This window comes from Mus musculus, chromosome 5 (assembly GCF_000001635.26).
Source record: "Mus musculus strain C57BL/6J chromosome 5, GRCm38.p6 C57BL/6J".
Taxonomy (NCBI): domain Eukaryota; kingdom Metazoa; phylum Chordata; class Mammalia; order Rodentia; family Muridae; genus Mus; species Mus musculus.
Genome location: NC_000071.6, coordinates 43,868,499 through 43,890,835, shown reverse-complemented (window position 1 = coordinate 43,890,835; position 22,337 = coordinate 43,868,499). Strand labels below are relative to the sequence as shown.

At 42.4% G+C, this 22,337-nt stretch overlaps 1 protein-coding gene across 1 annotated transcript in view; it reads right to left on the bottom strand.

The window, feature by feature from the left end:
• Cd38 (CD38 antigen) overlaps positions 1-22,027 on the bottom strand; it is a 43,566-nt gene extending 21,539 nt beyond the window's left edge. Inside the window, exon 1 of the mRNA NM_007646.5 lies at positions 21,716-22,027. Coding sequence (NP_031672.2) covers positions 21,716-21,960 — 245 coding nt within the window. The 5' untranslated portion in view covers positions 21,961-22,027. The remainder of the gene's footprint in view (positions 1-21,715) is intronic.
• Between the last annotated feature and the right edge of the window lie 310 nt (positions 22,028-22,337).

Sequence of the window (22,337 nt, the reverse complement as noted above, 5' to 3'; positions counted from 1 at the left end):
GAGAGGAAAGAGGAGGAAGAAGAAGGAAGAAGAAGAGGATGGAGGAAGGGGAGGAGGAGGAGGAAGAAAGAGGAAGGAGGAGCAAAGAGAAGAAGGAGGAAGAGGAGGAGGAAGGAAAGAAGGACGGAGAGGAAGAAGGCAGAGGGGAGAAAAGAAAAAATAAGAAAAGGCGATAGATTCTGAGTTCACTGTGGATTTCTAGTGGACTGAGTATGTGTGAATATATGGTGTTAGAGAAATTATAGAGTCAGTAACTAGAAGGATGAATAGGCCATCAACTGGAAAAGCGCTTCCAGCAGAAGTCACCTTGACCATGGGTTCCATTTAGAATAGGGACTTGAAATGCCTGTAAGACACCCAAAGGAAGTAACAGAATAGGGTTGTGACAAGGACAAAGGAGAGATGGTGATGAGCTCATTAGAAGTACTGGAAGATGAAACATGGACAACAGCACAAAGCAAAAAGGAGGGTTGTGACAAATGCTAAGTGAACACAACATGTTACACTGAAGGAAGTGCTCTACAGTGACAGATCCTCCTGGTTCCCCAAGGAAGAGAAAGACTGAGACAAGACCTTTGAAGTATTGGGAAGGAAGTTGTGCCAAGATCTGCATGCTTTCCACATGTAATGGCATGGGTAGGGAGGATCTGCTTTTCTTCCATTTATGTCAAATACTGTAGCTTGAAAAAATTCATTTGGGAGAACACTGCCTTCACTTAAATATAGTACAAATATGCAATGGAGGAAGCGGCAGGTCCAAATCCATCTTCTGTGCCCTCGTTTTTCTTGGCCAGTTCAACGCTTAGCATGTTTTCCTTTAGGATAATAACCAAGCTTCCTTATCAGCCCTCAGTTTGGTTGGAAAATTTCCCAAAAGTGTACATCAGAAGCATCAAAAAGTTGAGGTTTAGCAATTCTGTGTCAGTCATTTGTAATCTCTTCAAATTCCTGTGTTCTCCAAAACCTATTTATCATTTTCCCTTAAAAATTCCCAATGTCACGAATGCAAATTTATAGAATACACTGATACTGCACCAGTACAGTATAACTTGATCTGATCTATGTGGAAGAGATCACATCCTGAGAAACAAGTCCAGAAAAAGTCTCTTTTCTCTTTTTTTCTTGCTTTTGAGGCAAGCTTTCATGTAGCCCAGGCTGGCTGTAAACTTAGGCAGCTGAGGACAGTTTTGAACTTCTGATTCTCCTGTCTCAGTCTCCCAAATTTTGGGATTCCACCACATCAAGTTTTATGAGGTGCTAAAGATCAACCCTCAGCTTAGCACATATTAGGCAAGCATTCTACAGACACAGCTACATGCCAACCCTGAGTCTTGTTCTTTTTATAACTTCACTTCAGGAACTAACCCTTGGTAGGAGATGGGCACTCTTCTGTGTATCGTATCCTAATGGCTTTGTTCTTTTCCACCAGGCCCTGTCTCCTAAAGGTTTTCCAATCACTATGTCACCACAATGAGGGCTAAGCTTTGAGGACAAGCTCTTGGGCAATATACTCAAACCATGTCTATCCCTTCCAAAAAATTATTCTTTAAAACTATATCCTTACCTTTCAAATTATCTCCAGCACTATTCAAAACAGTTTTGTGGTTTCTCCAAAAGTCAGGCATCCATCTGCCATTTAGTCCAGTTCTTTATTTCTGGATAACCCCCGCCTTTCCAAATGAAACTATATGACCATATATTAATTTATACATTAATGTCCAGAGTACCTTCATTCATCATATTCAAAATGTGAATATAAGCCAAATGTCCATCAACCAGTAAATGGATAAACAAATTATCATATACAGACACAGTTGACTTAGTAATAAAAAGAAACCAACTTTTATAATAAATTAGGTATGTATGTGTGTGTGCATATGCAAGGGTGGCATATGGGTGTGTGAAGTGTATACCCATACCCATGTGCTGATGAGTGCACTTTTGTACATACACAGAGGTGTCCCACTCTGTCACTCTGTACTTTATTCCTTTGAGACAGGATCTCTCACTGAACTAGATAGAGCTAAGCTTTTGACCAGCAAACCTCAGTGAACCCCAGATTCTACTCCCCTCAGCTCCGGTATGGGTACATGCAACTGTAGGGCAAGTGGGCCGTGCCAGCAGAAGGGCGTAAGAACTGGTGCGGTGGGGTGTGCTTACACCCCGCGATGCTCCGAGATCTGAGACAGCGGGAGCAGAGCTGCTTCCTCCATGTCTCGGAACCTGCTCTGGAATACATAATCACAACACCTATCTGAGAGGAAGATGGGCAGTCAGTCACATAACGCAGCACCAGGAGTCCTTCCCCATGCAATGAGAGCATCACCAACGTCTCAAACTGAGCCAATAGGAAACATTTACGCCCACCTCTCAAATCCTGTCCCACTCCCCCAAGCTTCTTATAGTCCCTCTCCACATGGAAGAAAATGCACAAGTTATTTTCCCCGAGGATCATCTGAGACTGGCTGTCTTTACTGAGCTGTAACACTTGGGAAGAGCTCTCTCTCCAGAAGCATTCATCATATTATTGGATCTTGGACTGGCATCTAGGCTCTCGCTGCCCACAGAGGCTTACATCAGCACTCCTGCCGCTTTCAAGGGCTCTCTGCCCCTGCTACCTGCCCCACACAGACTGCCGTACGGCTTTACCCTCTTTTAAGGAGCTGTAATACTCCCGGCATTCCAGAGCAGAGTCCTGTGGAACCTATTTGTCCCACGCTCTGTTTCCCACTCCTCGGTCTGACTTCTGATGGACAGCAGATCACAAGCAACCACATCTACCTTCTTACATGGGAACTGGAATCGGAACTTAAATGGACAGTGGAAGTGGCATTACTAACCCTAGGTTAAGGTCAAATATTCAATAAATAGCATTCATGTTGCTGATTACACAGCTGAGGGTGGGGATAAAATCATTTTCCTAGTTTCACCATACGCAGGGACGCATTCCAGATAGTTAAAAGACTTGGCTATGAAAAGTAGTAGTTACAGCTTTTAAACCCCTTCTTTTCATAATGTCATATATATACATACATTCCCAAGCAAGGCACAAAGGCACACACATAAGAGAAAATATAAATTTCAATGACATTTAGATTCTCAGGATAAAGGGTTCCATAAAGTCAAGAATGAAGGCACAGATTGAGAGAACATGCTTGTAACCATATTATTGACAAGAGAATAGGAAGTTGAACATATAAACAAAAAAGACTGTTCAGTAGTAAGACGGGCAAAGCAGAAGAAGTCATAATGACCAGTGAATGGATAGAAGATGATCAGCTGGCCTAAGCGATCAGGGAAATGGAGCCAAAGCCAGTGTCACCGGTCCAGAGAGCACTCGGAGAGATCGTGCAAGGAGACTGGACTCTGCAGGTGTGGAGAGTACATTTCAGTGCTGTGTCCACATGTGACATGCCCAGCACAGCTGGCCCTAACCAAACAAATGTCTTCACCCCTCTTCTCTGTTTGGATAACATGTCTCCACAGAAGATCTCAGAATATCAAACACTTCTTGAACCACCTCCTTACGCCTCGGGTTAGCCATGCAGGCCACTTCCGGCCAACGAAATTTAAGGAGAATGCAGAAGAGTGAAGAAAGGATTCCTGGAAAGACATTGTTATGGAATGAGAGGAGTCCCAAAATGAATGCCAGTCCTCCTGATCTTTTTTACTCGAGATGTGATTATGTGAGCACACAGTGGTTAGAATTGCTGCAGCCATTTTTTGACAAAGGCTTGAGGATAAAAGATGCCCCAGGAGATGAAAGACTAGAAACAAAGAGCCTGACTCTCACTGATCCGCTAAGCTAACCCTGAAGTCACCACACTTCTGGGTATCTCATTATATAGATATTATACATCTCTCACTTAAAGTCTTTTTTTGAGCTCTATTGAATATAGCTCCAAAACATTTAATTGGCATACCCAGTGTGGTGGGTTGAACTGCGTCCTCACCAAGATGTTCAAACCTTACCCCACTATCTCTGATTGTATTCTTATTTGGAAATAAGATATTCACAGAATATTTCTCTCTCTCTCTCTCTCTCTCTCTCTCTCTCCCTCCCTCTCTCTCTTTATATATACCTGTTGAGCACATTTAGTGTGGCTTGGGACTAAATTATTTCAGTAATGACCATTTTGTATTAGGTAATCAATTAGGGGGCTCATTCAAGGGTGAGGTGAATTCATCCAAAGAGGCTGTCAATTGGAGATGAATATTAGAGGAAGATCATGGTAGTGGGAAAGGAGGAAAGGAAAGAAAGTGATGTAATTATACTTTAGCTTGAAAATTTTTTACACTGCTAAAACCCATCTTTGTAGATGATCGACTTTATATGAAGTCATTGAGACAGTTCCACATTCCATATGGCTGAGAGACTGAGGCTGAGGAGACGGCTCAGTGGGTAAAGTGCATGCTGTCAGCTTGAGGACCTGAGTTCAAGTCCTCAGCATTCACGTAAAAGTTAGGCACAGCTGAATGTGGGGAGCAGAGATGAAGCCCACAGCCCTCAGCGGCCAGCCAGTCTAGCCAAAATCCCAGGTTCAGTGAGAGCCCTTGCTTCACAATAAAATGAAGAGCAAGAGAGAAAGACAACCAGTGTTGTTCTCTGGCCATATAGACACAAACGCCCTCTCGAGCACATGCACACACACATACGGACACGAGCACAAACAGACACACACAATACATACACAGACATTCACAGGTACATGCACATACATATGCATACACACACAGAGAGACGGAGACAGAGACAGAGACAGAGACAGAAAGGAAAAGTTGGCTATAAAGACAAACATGTATGTACAGAGAGAATACAATATATAATATGAAGACTAACAGAACTCCTTGAACCCATGCAAGAATGTCTAAAGATCCCAAGAGCTGGTAAAAGGGCATGGAACAGAGTTCCTCACAGCCTCCAGAAGTCACCCCTGCAGCCATCTTCACTTTTGACTCCCAGAATTCAGGACTGCCAGGAAGTACATTTCTATTGTTGAAGCGGTGTTTAGTAAGTGTCTGTTTTAGTTTTAGCAAACTAAGAAGCCAGTGGAAGCAACTGTGGTACATTCTATGGCTCATATTTGTACATAGATAAATGCCATCCAGACTGTAAGATATACTTCACCAGGAAAAAAAACAAAAGGCAGAATAGTTAATTCCACAGAGTGAAAGTGTGCAAGGAGCACAAATTAAGAACAGCTGGAGCCAGTACTTTCTCTTACCAGAGTGCTGAACAGCAAGACAGGGGCCCCTGAAAGAGGCAGGGTGTGAGGAGACAGGAATCCTCCCTGTGTTGAGAAGAGAACAGCCCCGTGAAGAGAAATAGGGCTTTGGGTTTTTCAAAATAAAAAATAATATATGTTTTAACTTAGCAAATTTGCTCTTAGAATTCTAATACACACACACACACACACTTTATCTTAAGCATTACTTAGGAAATATTGCAAATATGAAAACACCACAAATGTCCCTGGGTGTGAATCTAGAGGACAGTAAATGTATTAACTGTGGGTCCATTGACTGTGAAAGTGAGACCCAGCTGTGCTCATCGAAGCAACCACTGTTAACTGGGGAGGAATAGGGAAGTGAGAAAAGACGTTGAAAACAAGATCATATGCTGCCTTGTGCTGGGAACCCTTCTAGAAAGCTGTGAGAGAAACAAAGGGCAGGATTACTCTCTGAGAAAAGGGGAAAGAAGTTAAGGGAGGTGTTTTTTGTAACCATTTTTCTGTAACTGGCTACTTCTTTAAACACAGAAAGAAAGCTGTGACACAGATGGCAGATTTCTCTCTATTGTATTATTGAACAATAAGAGATGCCCCTAACGTTCAGGGACATCTCACTGTGCTTTAAATGTCCATTATGTAACTTTCTTACCCTTAAGAGACTGACAAAAGATACTGCTTGAGGTTGGGGAAATGAGGATGGAGAAGAACCCCTTGGAATATGAAGAATGAGGAAAAGGTAACTTGGCAAGTGCAGAGTACATGGTTCTCAGCTGTGAATGTGTTCAGACCCCTACAGTCCAGAATGCCTTTGAAAACAGGGTTACAGCAAGAAGGCAGTTTCCAGATACAATCTACTGTCCTTACCTAAGCCTCGGCATCCCCTTGTGACTTTAAATCTCTACCATCTGTTTTCTGCCTCTGTCCTTGAAGAACTCCCAAGGAGTGTTCACCAACTTCCATACACTGATGGGTAATTCAGCTTACTCCCAGGAACCAAGATGATCAGTTTTGCTATGAATTTCATATATAAGTGCCAAAGACAGAAATTACTTCTTAATATTTGGTTGATAGATATAATGAGAAAGGAAAGTGAAAGAGAGACAGAGACAGCAGAGACAGAGAGACGTGTGTGTGTGTGTGTGTGTGTGTGTGTGTGAGAGAGAGAGAGAGAGAAAGAGAGAGAGAGAGAGAGAGAGAGAGAGAGAGAGAGAGTTAGTTCAACAGTGCCAAGGAGAGGGTAGTACCCACGGAAGTGTATATCTTGAGTCTTTCCTGCTATTAGACTAATAATTTCAATAGATTTTTGGATCACTGTGCTGGTTAGTTTTTGTCAACTTGGTCATATAGTTTTGTCAACAAGCTACACATACCTGGAAGAGGGGAGGTTAAGTGTGGAACTATGTCTATTAGACTGCTCTATGGGCACATCTGTGGGACAATTTCTTGATTGCTGGTAGATGTGAAAGGGCCCAGATCATGGTTGCCAGCGCCACCCTTGGCAGGCAAGCCTAGGCTACATAAGACAGCAGAGCAAGCCGAGGGAGCAAACCAGGAAGCGGCGTTCCTCGACGGTTCCACTTCATTTTCTGCCTTGGTGTAACTCTGCTAATTCCTGCCTCCTTCAGTAATGGACTGTGAGCTGGAGGATCAAATATTCCCTTTTGGTCTCTGAGTTGGTTTTGGTCATGGTGTTTATCATAGCAACAGAAAACATATCAGGACAATATATGGAGGTCACTGTCTCCCGGTGTGTACACCACATCTGACACATTCTGGTGAGAAGGAGAAAACACCATAGCAATTCAAAAATTTTTCCATTACAAAATATTCTAACTGTATTCTGTTTGTTTGGTTTTTTTAAAGATCAATTTATTTTTAGGTATATGAACACACCACAGCTGTCAGACACACCAGAAGAGGGCATCAGACCCCGTTACAGATGGTTGTGAGCCACCATGTCGTTGCTGGGAATTAAACTCAGAACCTCTAGAAGAACAGTGCTCTTAACCTCTAAGCCATCTCGCCAGCCCTTTAACTGTGTTCTTAAAACTACTTAATGCCAAAGCTGCCTGTTCAAGCAGGTATAGATTGCACTTGTTGATCACTTTCAACTTTGTGGATTTAAAAAAAAAAATTTAAGTCTACAGTTCAGGAGTCTAACTGGGGATTATTTGGTCCTTCATTTTGTATTTTTAAATTTTAAGCAAGTGTTCTATATTGGACACACTTGCTCTTCATTGTTGGAAGAAAATTAGTGATTAAAAGGAATTCTCTTGCTTGGGTGACTCTCCATATTTCTGACTTCAGGTGTCACTCTCCTGTTTCTTCATGGCCTTCTCCAGAGTGGGCATTACGGTAAAATGGTCTCTTTATTTCCACCCATATCAGTGTATGAATATAGCCATCTTCCCCTTTCTGACCCTTCCTAGCACATGTGCACAGGAGATCGATTCTTCATCTTTCACCCCAATTCCTGTTTTGTTTTGTTTGGCTTCTTTTTTTCTCAACACCTTAAATCTATTCTTGTCACCACTTCTCCTTTGAGAGGACTGATTGTTTCCATATTCTGACCTGATTGATTCTAAGTAGCTTCTCAAAGAACAAGCACCGTAGATAATCAGTTCTGGAGTCATTTTTTACCAGAAAACTGTGTCCTACTTCACACAGAGTTGGCAAAATAAATCCTTTCCTCTCCAAGTTGCTTTGGGCTGTAGTGTTTACCCTAGCAATAGAAAGCAATCTAGGGCAAGCTTATATTTATTCCTCCCATGTGGATACACTATCAACTGTAAAAGAAGTTGTCTTCACACACCATCTGAAACACAGGCAGGAACTTTGGCTCTCACCCACTTGGATGAGTATCTACCTTCCTGTAAATGTTTATGCTTCGTAGTAGTATTAGTTATATAATTCCCTTAAATGTTAGGTAAGTAAATTAGGTAAGTGACCAATGAGAACTACTTTTCTTATGGAAATTAAGTGATCATTTTGATAATTAATGACTATGTGTGAGACTGTTGAAAAATGCTACATTTGATATTGAGATGCTAATTGTAATGGAGGCCTGATTTCTCAGGCCTACTTAAAAGGCTCTGCCCCTCCAATCCCACCCCGTCCATTTCTTCCATTTTGCATATTATATCAGCTGTTACCCAATTTTGTTCTTCCCAGAAAAAAAACTCAGATGAAAGATGACTGTGACTTGGATAGTGGCAGATGTGGTAAGAAGTGGACAGACTCTGGGTACATTTGAGATGGGGGACAAACTCACCAAATAACCCAGGATGACCTTAAACCACGATCTTCCTGTTTCTTAATGTGGGATGGTCACGTGCACCCACACCAGCCTGCATAGATTTTGAGAGTAGAACACATTTGATTTAATGTGTGACTGCATATGAAGTGTGAAAGAGAAAAAAAAAAGAAGAAGAGAGAAGTGATACCAAGATTTTTTAGTTGAGTTACTGGAAAATGAACTGCTGTTTCAAATAAGGAAAGAACGGAATGGAACAAATTGAGAAAGACACCAGGGATTTGTATTTGAACAGATGAGTTTTGTAATGTCCACTGCCATCCAAGTAGGGATTTTTTTTCATTAGGAAGTTGGGTTGTGTCAGTCCTGGGGGTGCTAAAGTTTTGGGTGAGGCTATAAATTAGGAAGCATCCAGTGTAGAGAGATGAAGGGAAGAGAATATTTCAAAGGGAAGATGTGAAGTCAGTTCTTTCTAGTGAATCTGATTGATCAAGTGAGATGAAGGCAGGGAACGGACAACAGGTTGATGAATCTGACAGGATTGGTTTAAGGCGAGTAGCATGGCACTGCAGCGGACTGAAGAGACATTAACTGAAGAGGCTCTGGGTGGCTTTCTTAGTTGAGTGTTTGTCTTACTACTATCCCTTTTCAGTGAGACAGCCAGCATGATCTTCTCTTTAATTATATAGCACCATGCCAGGACATAGCATTCTCAATACTCACCACTAGTGGCATGAATCCTGTCTCTGAAGGTAAAAAGAACCTTGAAGAAAGCTTACATCACTTAGAATAGAATGTATTAACAATAATAATAATAAGCATAAACAAATATATAACAATTACATATCACACATCCAGCGACAAAGAAAACACATAGTTATATCATCATCATCAAAGTTCTCAGTATAAGACAAATTAGGTACAAACATAATTTAAGGACAGTATGGCCTTGCACTTTTGCTCTGGATTGAAGTTATAAATGGAAGTCATAACGTGTCCGTCTTTCCTTTAAACGCCTGTGTCTTCTAGCGGCTAGACTCGTGATTTAGCAGTTAAGAACATGGACTGCTCTTCTGGAGGACTTGAGCTTAGTTCCCAGCACCCATGTCCAGCAGCTCACAACTGCTTGTAACTGTAGCTTCAGGGAGCTCCGACACTTGTTTCTGGTCTCCGAGGGCACTGGACTCATGTGTACAAATGTACACTCATATACACATGATTTCAAAACATAAAATATTAAAAATAGAGTTCTCAAGAACTATCCACCCAAGTCCAGAAACATCATGTCAACTTGCAGTGAGTAGCACTGACACACTCTCTAGGCTTTTTCTCTACCAACAGAACCTAGGCTTCTCCAGGATAATAGGCAGGCTCATCTCAAAGGCAGGACAGTTACTCGGGAAGTTTGGGACTGGGGATTGGTTCTTGCCCTGAGAGTGTGCTATCCCGGAATCTTGCATATCAGAGGTCCCAGCTGCATGGCCCTGGAGTCAGGCCTTATATGAGCAGCCAGCCGGATCCTCTAGTTTGGTCCTAGACTGAGTGTCATAGCGTTGCCTACTCTGGCTCTAAGAGACTTCCAGTCACCATACTCATGTGACAAACTCATTTCCTGAGAACAGACTCAGGTTGCCAGGCTTGGACAGACAGTGCCTGACCTGCTGCTTCCTCTCGCTGGCCTCTGTGCTGCTGTTTAACATGCTCCTACAGAAGCAGTGTTCCCTAGAAACTGACAGCCTGGTTACAGTAGACTAGACTTGGGGATGGAGCAGGGATACCTCACAGGGGGAGCTATTCTTCCAGCATTACATCAAACGCCCCATAATGTCACATGGTCCCACAACTTGAAGGTTATTAGAGTTGAGCACTGCGTGCTTGGGACATCTGTTGTTAAGTTCCGCAGTGACATTTCATCCCACTAGTTTAGCAGCAGTTGATGATCCTGAACGGGATTGATCAATGCCATGGAAATTAGCAAATCATTATTTTTAACTGAAAGAGTCCTTTGGTATGTATTGACTTTAATTCTTTAAGCAGGGTGGGATTCTTTACTGGTTGCCCTGAAAGGGAGTTCAGAAAAGAAAAGTTGATTAGTTCTTGATCCTTTATCAGTCAGGTGGCAAATGTGTTTGTCGGAGCTCTTCACAGAAACAGAGCCAGTAGATGATGGGGATGGGTAGAGAAGAGGGGCATTTGAAGCCTTGCAGGGGTGGTGCACGCCTTTAACCCCAGCACGTGGGAGGCAGAGGCAGGCGTATTTCTGAGTTTGAGGCCAGCCGGGGTCTACAGAATGAGTTCCAGGACAGCTAGGGCTACACAAAGAAACCCTGTCTCAAAAACAAAAAAACAAAAACAAAAAAACAAAAAAGAAAAAAGAAAAAGAAAAAGAAAAAGAAAAAAGAAGGGCTGTCCAGGATCATCAACTGCTGCTAAACTAGTGGGATGAAATGTCACTGCGGAACTTAACAACAGATGTCCCAAGCACGCAGTGCTCAACTCTAATAACCTTCAAGTTGTGGGACCATGTGACATTATGGGGCGTTTGATGTAATGCTGGAAGAATAGCTCCCCCTGTGAGGTATCCCTGCTCCATCCCCAAGTCTAGTCTACTGTAACCAGGCTGTCAGTTTCTAGGGAACACTGCTTCTGTAGGAGCATGTTAAACAGCAGCACAGAGGCCAGCGAGAGGAAGCAGCAGGTCAGGCACTGTCTGTCCAAGCCTGGCAACCTGAGTCTGTTCCATGGACCCCGCATGAAGGTCAGAGAAGAAAACTGACCTCTGCACGTGCGCCATGACACGTATGTATCCGTGTACATGGGCACTCACACACATCATACACGTACATCTCATAGTAATAAATCAACTCATCAAAGCATAAAAATAAACAGCACCACAAGACTGTAACCATCCAAATCAGACGGTGGGCAATCCTAAGCCAAATAGCCACCCTGTTCCACATACTAATAGGTATCTGTAAATAGAGAGAAAATGGTAATAAGTTAAAGAAAACATACTATACATCTTTACAGTGTAAAATATGACTCTACATTAGAACTAACCAAAGTTATAATATGTCTTTAGGAAAGTCCTGGAAGATCAAACACAGGCTAGACATTACTAAAATGTCACCTTGCAGGGAAGTTGTTCTCATTTTACTCCCATAATTGAAGATTGAAACCCTCTTCCACATTCTCCCCAGCTCTTCCCACCATTTGCTATACAGCATATGTTCTTGTTTTGTTTCATATTTTCCTTGGCCTGAGAGAATGCAAGTTGCTGAAATTAGAAGGATTCTGTGTGTTTTGCTCACTGTTAAGAAAGAACCCACCTGCAAGAGGCCAGGCATACAGTTGGTCCCCTGTGCATGTGGCTGCCACATCTGTGAGTCCAAACCACTGCATATTGAAAATATTCAGAATAAGTTGCTATCATTCTCTGGACTACATGATGTAATAGCAATTTATGTAGCATGTATGCTATATTATCTATTTTAAGAAATACAGAGAAGATATAAAATATGAATGACAAAGTAAAGATTATACGCAAATAACTCAGGATTTTTTTTTTAGAAGAATTAACCACACAAATTTTGGCAGTTTCCTGGGAGTCCTGGGCTTCCTAAGAGCAACTCCCTATAGGTACATAGGAATACATAGTATTCCTGAATAAATATGTTACAAAATACATAAAACATTGAAGGGGGCCCAAATTAAACCCACACCATAGACAACATTCTGTGTAGCGTCATACTGAGATGTTATCATAGCTTGGATATGGTCTGTGTCTATACCCCAACGTTTTCCATGCTTGTGCTTGGCCTACCATGTAGGTGGGTGTTATAGGATCTTTAATGGTGGGACCTAATGGAAGGTGTCATCACTCTCAGAGTCCTATTCTGAAGGTGGGAGTTAGTTCCTGTGTCTAAGTGCTCTCCTCACAGGTCTCAGCATCCTGCTACCACCTGCCATACTATGATGGAGCCAGAAGTTTCTTGAACTTCTGAAATTGTGAGCTAAACTTGTTTTTCCTTCATCTATTTTCCAACATCTTGTACTTTATTATACGAATAGCAACAGACTAAGGCAGGTACTGTTGGGAAGATTTACAAAAAAAAATTTACTCAGTAGAATATGGTTTTCATTCCTTTTCGTCTGAGGTTATAGCTCCAACCTTTTAAGGTAGAGGATAGTGTGTCATTTTTGTCTGCTAGAGATACAAATAATTTCTAAGCAATAACAACACAATCAGAAAATTTCAGCTTCATACTGCCCTCTTCATAGAACGTTAACTAGTTCATGTCAATGTATCTAAGTCTAATATTCATTTTGAGTACCAGCAGATACAAGTGCCTCGAAATATTTTTGAAGTGAATTTATCACTTTACTGACATCCTCATAAACAATTATTTAAAGCTAGTCTCTCGGGCTTCGAGTCTGTTCTAGTTACATTTCATCTGGTCACTTTCAAGCCTGACACAAATGAATAAATAAATCTCCAATATGTGTAGGTCTACGTGCTATGTGCGCTTAGCTTATGAAAACTTAGACTTGGAAAAAAATGTTTTCAAATTCTGGTGAGCCAGGCTGTTGAATCTGGCAGTTGTTCTATCCTTGTTCCTGATTAATCAGTTTTCTGTCACTATCATGAAATGCCTGACATGATCTTATGTAAAGGGAACGGGTTTATTTGAGTTCACTGGTTTGCCAGTTCCATCCAACATCGGGAAGTCTTTACTCTCTGTACGAATTTTCTGCTTTCATCAAGTCTCAAGTAAAATGCTGAGACTATCAAAGTAGGAGTCAGAAGGAAGTAAAATGAACAGACTTGACCTCCTAAAATACCCAGAAAGTTTGAAGAGGAAGAAGCAAAGGAGAATTTTAAAAACATGTAACCTGAAAACAAAGGGATCAGAAAATCCAGCCAATGTGAGAAAGAAGTGAAGCGGAAGAATAGAGACTATTCTCTGACTCTTTCATCATTTACATTTGGGTCCAGCCACCTTTATATTAACATAAGTGTGTTCCATTCAAAAAGCTTTTTTTTTTTCAACAAAGAGACCAGAATATGATGAACAGCATATGAGTTAACTAAGGGTGGTGAGGTGAATTAGAACCCCTCCTCTCTGGCTGTCAACATCTCCTGTGGCTGGGATGAAGAGATCTTTCATGTACATACTTGTTTATATCTCTGTACTCTCAGCTGGACCTCCAGCATCTGTAACTCACATCCATGGCTGAAATCCCCATCATCTATAGAGGAAGCTGATCTTCACCAAGATGGGAGAGTCACGGAACTTAAGTCATACCAACCAGACCTCTCTCTAGAGACCCATCTTCCTTCATGGCTTGATCTCTGTCTCACCCTCAGACCCTCTTCTACCTCTGCACATACCCTGAGTCCTGAGTGTCACACTTTCCCACAGAGCCAAGAGATACTGTAAGTGCTGACATCCTGTACACCCTGTGGTAAATCTTGGATGTGTGTCTCTCAGCATATCTAGGGCTGTCTTAGTCAGAAGATAGCTTGTAAATGTAGCCTTCAAGACTGAGGAAACAAGGGCGTTAATTCAGGAGTATTCTACATTTAATGCTGCTGGTTCAACTTAAGAGAGTTGAGTTTCATCTTCAAGGAAAAGCTTGATATCCATCTTCGAATGAGACAGGGAGTGTGGCTCAGCCAAGACCCCAGGTTCAAACCCCACATGTTAGTAGCTGTTCTTGTCACTGAGAACAAATAACTGATGTTTCTTTCCCTTCGAAAACACTGAACAAAAGCCATATTTAAAGGGAAAGCTTTCTTATAGCTCACAGTTTGAGTCACAGTCTGCCAAGGTGGCAAAAGCAGGAGAGAGAGAGAGAGAGAGAGAGAGAGAGAGAGAGATTAATGTGGCTACTTGCCTGCATTTCTCCTTTTTACTCAGCCAAAACCAAAGTTCTTGGAACGATACTATGCACACTTATGTTGAGTCTTCCTACTTTGATGAACCCAATCTGAAAACTTCCTCATAGACATGCCCAGAGATTTGTCTCCTAGGTGATTCCAGACCCTATCAAGTTGATAGTCAATATTAACCATCACAGTTCATATAAACCAATTTAAGGGGGGGAGGGGAGGAAGAAAGAAATGAAGGGTCTATTTTGGCTCACAATCCACCATGACGGAGAAAGCATGGCGACAGAAGTGACTTAATCTGTCACCCTGTCCAAGAAGTACAGTGAGAGGACGGAAAATGCCAATACATGACTGTTTTTTCCTCCCTCCCCAATTTTTGTCTAGCCCAGGATCCCAGCTCACAGGTTGGTGCCCCCACCCCGTGTTTAGATTAATCTTCCTTCTTAGTTAAAGCTCTTTAGAAATTCTGCAAAAGAAAGTTAAAGGTGCATCTCACTTATGCTATAAATAATCCTAAATACGATCAAGTTGACAGTGTAAATTAACCCTGACACCCAGCACAGAAAGCAAAAGAGAGGCCAGCAGATGAGTTTTATGAGGGTAAGTTTTAAAAATAAGATCTGCAAGGGCTGGAGAGATGGCTCAGAGGTTAAGAGCACTGGCTGGTCTTCCAGAGGTTCTGAGTTCAATTCCCAGCAACCACATGGTGGCTCATAACCATCTATAATGAGATCTGGTGCCCTCTTCTGGCCTGCAGACACATATGCATGCAGAATGCTATATACATAATAAATAAATAAATCTTAAAAAAAATAAATAATAAGATCTGCAGTGTTGAGAAGATGGCTCCACTGGTAAAGTACTGACCTTGCAAGCATAAAGACCCGAGTTCTATTTCCAGAACTCCTGTTAAAAATCCTAGTACGGTGGCATGCATGGGCTAGGAAGGCAGAGACAGGTAGATCCCCAAGGCTCACCGGCTAGTTAATCTTGCCTATTAAGCAAGTTTGTGGTAGTTTGAATGAGAATGGCCTCCATAGAATTGTATGTTTGAATACTTGGTCCTCGGTAGAACTGTTTGAAAAGGATTAAGATGGGTGGCCTTGTTGGAAGAACTTAAAAAAAAAAAAAAACTTAGTCAATTACCAATGTTCTTTTTCTCTCTACCTAATGGTTGTGTCTAAAGATGTGAGCTCTCAGCTACTGCTCCAGCACCATGCCTACATTCCTGCTACCATGAACCTCACCATGATGATCATGGACTCTAAGCCTCTAAACCTGTGATCCCTGTGGTGGCTTGGATGCAAATGGACCCCTTAGGATCCAGTTGATGAACCTTTTGGAAAGGATTGGGGGTGTAGCCTTGTTGAAGGTGTGGCCTTGTTGGAAAATGTGTGTCTTCAGGATTGTTGTTCCAAAATTCCATGCCAGCCCCCTCCCCCTTCTACCTGTGGGTCAGCTGCTGCTCTAGCACCATGTCTCTATGCTTCTCACCATGACTAAATGGACTAAACCTCTGAACCTGTAAGTCAGCCCTAATTAAACCTTTCCTTTGTAAGAGTTGCTGTCGTTGTATTGTCTCTTCACAACCCTAACTAAGAAAAAAGACAAGTCCCAAATTAATTGCTTTCTTTCATAAGTTGCCTTGGTTACAGCAACTGCATCCTTGCCCCTCCCCCCACAAAATTATACAGCTTATAAAGAAACTACCACCACCCCACCCCCACACACACAAAGTCTAAATAACTTAAACACAGATTGATAGATTTAAATGTGGTAATCCTGGGAAGGTATATTTATTATGGCTTTGTTTACATTATTTGTTTTATATATACATATATATATATATGCTCATATGCTATTTATGTGATTCAACTAAATATTTAGAACTTATTATAGTTTAAGCATTAATCTGAGTGCTAAATATATACCACTTGTCTTAGTTACGGTTTTACTGCTGTGAACAAACACCATGACCAAGGCAAGTCTTATAAAAAACAACATTTAATTGGGGATGGCTTACAGGTTCAGAGGTTCAGTCCATTATCATCAAGGTGGGAGCATGTCAGTATCCAGGCAGGCATGGTGCAGGAGGAACTGAGAGTTCTATGTCTTCATGCAAAGGCTGCTAGTGGAAGACTGACTTCCAGGCAACTAGGGTGAGGATCTTATACCCACACCCACAGTGACACACCCATTCTAACCAGGTCACACCTATTCCAACAAGGCCACACCTTCAGATGGTGCCACTCCCTGGTCCAAGGCTATATAAACCATCACACCACTATAAAATGATCCTCAAACTCAGCAACATAAATTGCATGCAATTTTTTTTCATTATAAATCTAGTTCTGGGAAGTTGTTAAGGGCAATAACAGAGGCAACAGAACAATTATAACAAAAGGCTTGTAGGAACATAAACAAGGATGCTCCCATGCAAAACATGAAGAGCTGAGGGTACCCACAAAATGTCTTATGCCTCCCACCCATTGAGAAGTAGAGTTTCTCTAGCTGTTGAGTCTGAGTTGGCCTTGGCTTGGTGACCTGTAGAGGTGAAGCCCTCATGAGCCTAAAGTTTTAGGAGGACCCAGCTGAATGCACTATTAGAGTGTGAAAACCATGAAGAGTCCCTGGTCTAATAGGGAAGGACCTTGTGGAGGGGACCATGCAGAGGCAATACAAAGAGAAAGAGACACACAACTTCTCTGCTAAGCCAAGATGTCATTCATGAAAGCATGGCATGTTGAACGATGGCCTGGGTGATGGCAGACCCAGATGACATGGAGTCAAGTTGGCCTCCAAACGACCCCTGTCCAATTGCAGAATCACACAACCTAGATGATCCTCAATGCAAATTACTGAACTGGGCAGTAGTAGTTTGTTATAGAGACTTAGAAAATGGTACCCAGCAACAAGATTCAGCATTAAAAAAAAATCTTAGCTGGGTGTGGTGGCAAACGCCTTTAATCCCAGCACTTGGGAGGCAGAGGCAAGCGATTTCTGAGTTTGAGGCCAGCCTGGTTTACAAAGTGAGTTCCAGGACAGCCAGGGCTATACAGAGAAACCCTGTCTCGGAAAAAAAAAATATATATATATATATAAACAGATGAGTCGTTGGCAGTATCATCTTCATGAGGCAACAGCACACAGATATGTGCTCAGAAATATCTACCTGATGCTGGAAGATGTTCTAGGACATGAAAATAACATTAGATCATAGGCCTGGTAGGAAGGCCAGCACCCTCCATAATTGTGAGTGGGCCGCATTGTTTCAAGCCTTAAGGAAAAGTCTATAGTTCCAGGAAGGAAGGGAATCCTGTCACACTTCCTTCAGACTAAAGCTGCATGTTGGCTTAGACTGCAGGGTTTTGAGTTTTGTTTGTTTGTTTGTTTGTTTGCTTATTTGTTTTCTGTTTTGGATTGCCAGCATCAATGAGTGCACAAACCTGTTCCAACACCTACACACACACACACACACACACATGCTATTTCAATTTGTGTGGAGACCCCTGTGACATCAGTACAGACTGGGTGTCAGGCAGAAGAACAAAGGCCTCAAGGAGGGACTGTTCATGCTAACCTGATGGACACACAGGAAGTGGTCATTGGAGGCTGGAAGAAACACAGCCCCTTGCAGAAGTGATGTAAGATGTAACTCTTGTCAACTGCCAAAGGGAAGATGCATAACTCCCCCTAGGAACCCAAAGCTGTGGCTCAAACTCTTAGTGCAGAAGCTGAGGGTCGCTTCTTTGCTTTCTAGCTGTGCAAGAGAAAGTGCAGACCCAGAGAGGAAAGAATTCCTGATTCATAGTGCAGAACAGAGAGTAAACATTTCCAGTGCACTAGGTTTGAAAATAAAACTGGCTTTCTCGGTGCTTCTTAGTAAGGGTATCAAAATAAGAAGTAGCCCCAATATAATAATGAAACTCAGGGTGTTGTCAGTAAAATGTGTCCTTGGGGTGGAGGCCTTAGTGATGTAGCTGTGAGATACTTTGTGTCTGTGTGTATAAATATTATCTAGAATATGAACAACCCAAAATCACATATGTAATTAACTCAACAGAAAGAGTGAAGATCTGAACAAAGTTTAAATGGACAAAAGCCAGACAGAAGACTTGCTGGCAAACAGGGAATGGTTATATGTTATCTTTCCATCTTTCTCATAATTTAAAAAGATTTAAGACATTTAATAATGGTCATATCATGGAGAAGTGGGCCCTGTAGACTGATATGAGAGTTAATAAATAACTAATAAAACTATTTCACAGAGGATTTAGAAACATGTGCAATTTGAAAGCCACTCAAACAAAATATGCACTGTGGTGACCTGAGTGAAAATGGCCCCCAAAGGTCCATAGAGAGTGGTACTATTAGGAGGTGTGGTCTTGTTGGAGTAGGCGTGGCCTTATTGGAGGAAGTGTGTGAGTGGGCTTTGTGGTTTTTAGATGCTCAAGGCAGGCCAAGTGTCTGTCTGTCTTCCTGTTGTATGTCAGTCCAGATGTAGAACTCTCAGCTCCTTCTCCATCACTATGTCTGCCTGTATGCCATCATCATGATAATGAACTAAAACTTCTGAACTGTAAGTCAGCCCCAATTAAATATTTTCATTTACAAGATATGCTGTGCTCGTGGTATCTCTTCATAGCAATAGAAACCCTAACTAAAACATGTACAATCTCATTCTATCAGTGGGAGTCTGTCATACAGAACGCTCCAGTGCACACATGAAGGTATAAGTTGAAGATGTTTACTGTAAGGGAAAGCTGGACAAGAATCAGGACACTACCCCTCCTGTGCCACCAGTAGCCAGATCACCCACCTGGAACCCAGCAGAGGCTCAAAAATATCTAATGAATGAATGAATGGGATTGAAAAATTAGAAAATGGGCCAGCACGATGTCTCATTTAAATAAAGGTGATTGCTGCCAAGCCTAAAGACCTGAGTTTGATTCCCAGAACCTACATAGGGGAAGAAAGAACCAACTTCCATGCATGCCCTATGGCAATCCTCCCATCCCCTAAATGTAACAGAGATATGTAATTTAAAATTGGAAATTAAATTTTTGATGACTGGAAATGGTTACATCTACGCTATAAAAAATAAGGTAGATTTGGGTGTAGCAATATGAGAGACCCTATCACCACCAAGTGTTAGGTGAACAAGATTCGAAACGATGTAACTTTCAGCACTGGAGGACTGAATTATACAACAATGTTCTAATGCATGAACGCCTGTACTTATTTTATATTTGCTATTGTGGAGAGGTATCTGCAACACTCCATTTACACAGCAGTAACATTTTGAGCATTTACCATGACAAGATTATTCATCTTAGTCCTCTTCGTTTACTCTAGATGCCGAGTGCTGCCATTAACGTTCCCATTTTACAAGGTGGGAACACACCACAGCGCAGATACACTGAGGGCGGGGTCTGAGGTCGCAACAGAGCCAAGATTCCAGCTCCAATGATCTGGCTTCAGGGCTCAACAGGGTTCAGCTTTTGACTCCCTTTTCTTATCTATAAAATGGAGATATCAATAGCAACCGTCTATGTATCGTTGCCTTCTGTCCTGGTTGATTCTGTTCCACTCATTCCTCTACTGCGATGCTGAGGGTGAACCCAGGGCACTTTGTAAACCAGGCCAGAGCTCTATCACTGAGCTGCACCTCAGCTCCTGACATAAGTGCCTGACACATGAGATGTACCTGCCACTAATCTATTCATATAAAGTGTGTGTGTGTGTGTGTGTGTGTGTGTGTGTGTGTGTGTGTGTGTGTGAGATGTCTGAAAAGATGCTCATCACAATAGTAATATGTTAGGCAAATGATACAGACTAGCAGGTAGGGATGCTTGCTTCCAAACCTCTAATTATCTGAATTTGATTCCCAGAAGCTACAGAGTGGAAGCAAAGAACTGAATTCCATGATTTCTGCACGTGTACTGTGGAACAGGCACTCACGCACTTACGAGCGTGTGTGCACACACACACACACATGTACACACACAGAGTAAATATATATACTTTTATTAGTTAATCCTGTTATTTTTAGATTGATTATTATTTGATAAACACAAATAATTAATTCTTGCTGAATGCACACATATACACATGAGTGGATAGGTTGAAGAAGTGCTTACCGTCTACACCACATGGTTAATGCTAAGCACACATCATGCCAGTGCCATGCATCTGGTTTGCTAAGCACAGAAAATTTACAAGCTATCAAAATGGCTGAACAACCAATATCATTTAAACATCTGTAAACAAAATATTTATCAGGACCCTGAGAGTGTTTATACTCCAACATTTTCAAGTAAGACCAGGACCCAAACCACTGAGCATTCGAGCACCCGGGAAGTGTGTGCATCTGAAGACAGAATGTGAAGTTGGGTTTCTGCGTGTGCCTTCCCAGCCTGCTGGGCTTTCTGTTTGACTTCAGAAATCAGTTCTACGTTAAAATGATGCCAGGGAGAAGCAACATAAATCATTCCCTCTGGGGCAGGTAGTGGGTGGAAGGGGTTCTATGGGCTGACTCTATTGACCAATGAAGATGATGTTCCCAAGGGTCTACACAGGATCACCAAGTGGATTTCGCTTACCTGATGAGTAATATTTCAGTTTTGACAGTCTGTCTTGTTTTGTTTTTATTAATGATCAGGTGCAAAAAAAAAAAAAGACCAGGATGCTGTTTGGGCTTGTTTTTTGTTTTCTTTGTGTTGTAATTAATTAAAATTAATTAACTTATTTTGAGTCAGGTCTCTCTTTGTAACCCAAGCTTGTCCTGGAATTTACAATGTTGCTGTGCAGCCCTTGTTAACCTTGAATTCACAAAAATCCTCCTGGCCCCTTCCACCCCCACAGCAAGCTGAGCAAGCCACCTAGTTAAATGTCGCCTGTGACCTTAACTTTCTGGGCAGGGGCGGTGTCTGATGGAAACCACAAGCCAAAAGACAATGTGAAGTTCCTGTGCCTGAGAGTAATCTTTGTCCCAGAAGCATGGCTGTGGCCAAAGATAGCCCTAAGGGTTCCTTCAGAGTTCAGGACCCTCTGTGGGAAGCGAGCATCTTTGCAGAGCTCAGCAAGGATCGGCGCCCCCATCACAGACACTGCCAAAACGGAGGAGGCATTGTGCAGGCGGTGTTCTGGTAACTTGAACAGGAGACCTTCCGCTCAGCACTGCCCTTCGGCTTCCAGCTGATCCACAACACAAGATTCTTTGTTTGGGACAATCTGGAAGATTCCCCCCCGCCGCGAGAGCTCCAGCTGAGTCACAGCCTGCTTCCCCGGTGTCCCGCTGCGCACTGTGCCTAGAGTGAGCCTCAGAAGCCAACTCACCTCATCTCCGGCCGGAGGATCTGAGTGTAGATGAGGCAGCGTCCCAGGAAGATGTCAGAAAAGTGCTTCGTGGTAGGCTCTCCAGTCCACACCAGGAGTGAGCGCGGCCTCAGAAGTATGACCACGATCCCTACTACCAAGGCGATCAGGACCAGGAGACCCACTCCGAGACCGATCTGGGCTTTCCTAGAGAGGCGGCAGCCAGGTCTGTCCCCAGACACCTGGCTAAATTCATAGTTAGCCATTGGGCTCCCGAAGACTGGCCCAGGCTAGGCAGGAAGAGAGCACAGGGCTGACTGGGTCAGAGCCTGCCCCTCCTCCTTTTTTTCACTTGCTTTTATCTGCTTCCTTTCCCACCCCCTACTCCTGCTCCAAAGTTCCACGGAGGTGACTGGACTAATAAGGCTCTTGGGTTGTCAACAGGCACTCCAACTGCTTACTTCCAGACTCCAGAGCAAACTGACCAGAACCTCTCTCTCCAAGAGAAGACAGCACTTTAGCCTCTGCTGGTACACAAACAACAGCTTCAGAATACTCCTGACCAACAACCTTGACACTTGACATGTTTGCTACTTATGCTCAGGTGTGTGTGTATGTGTGTGTGTAAAATTATTCTCCCTCT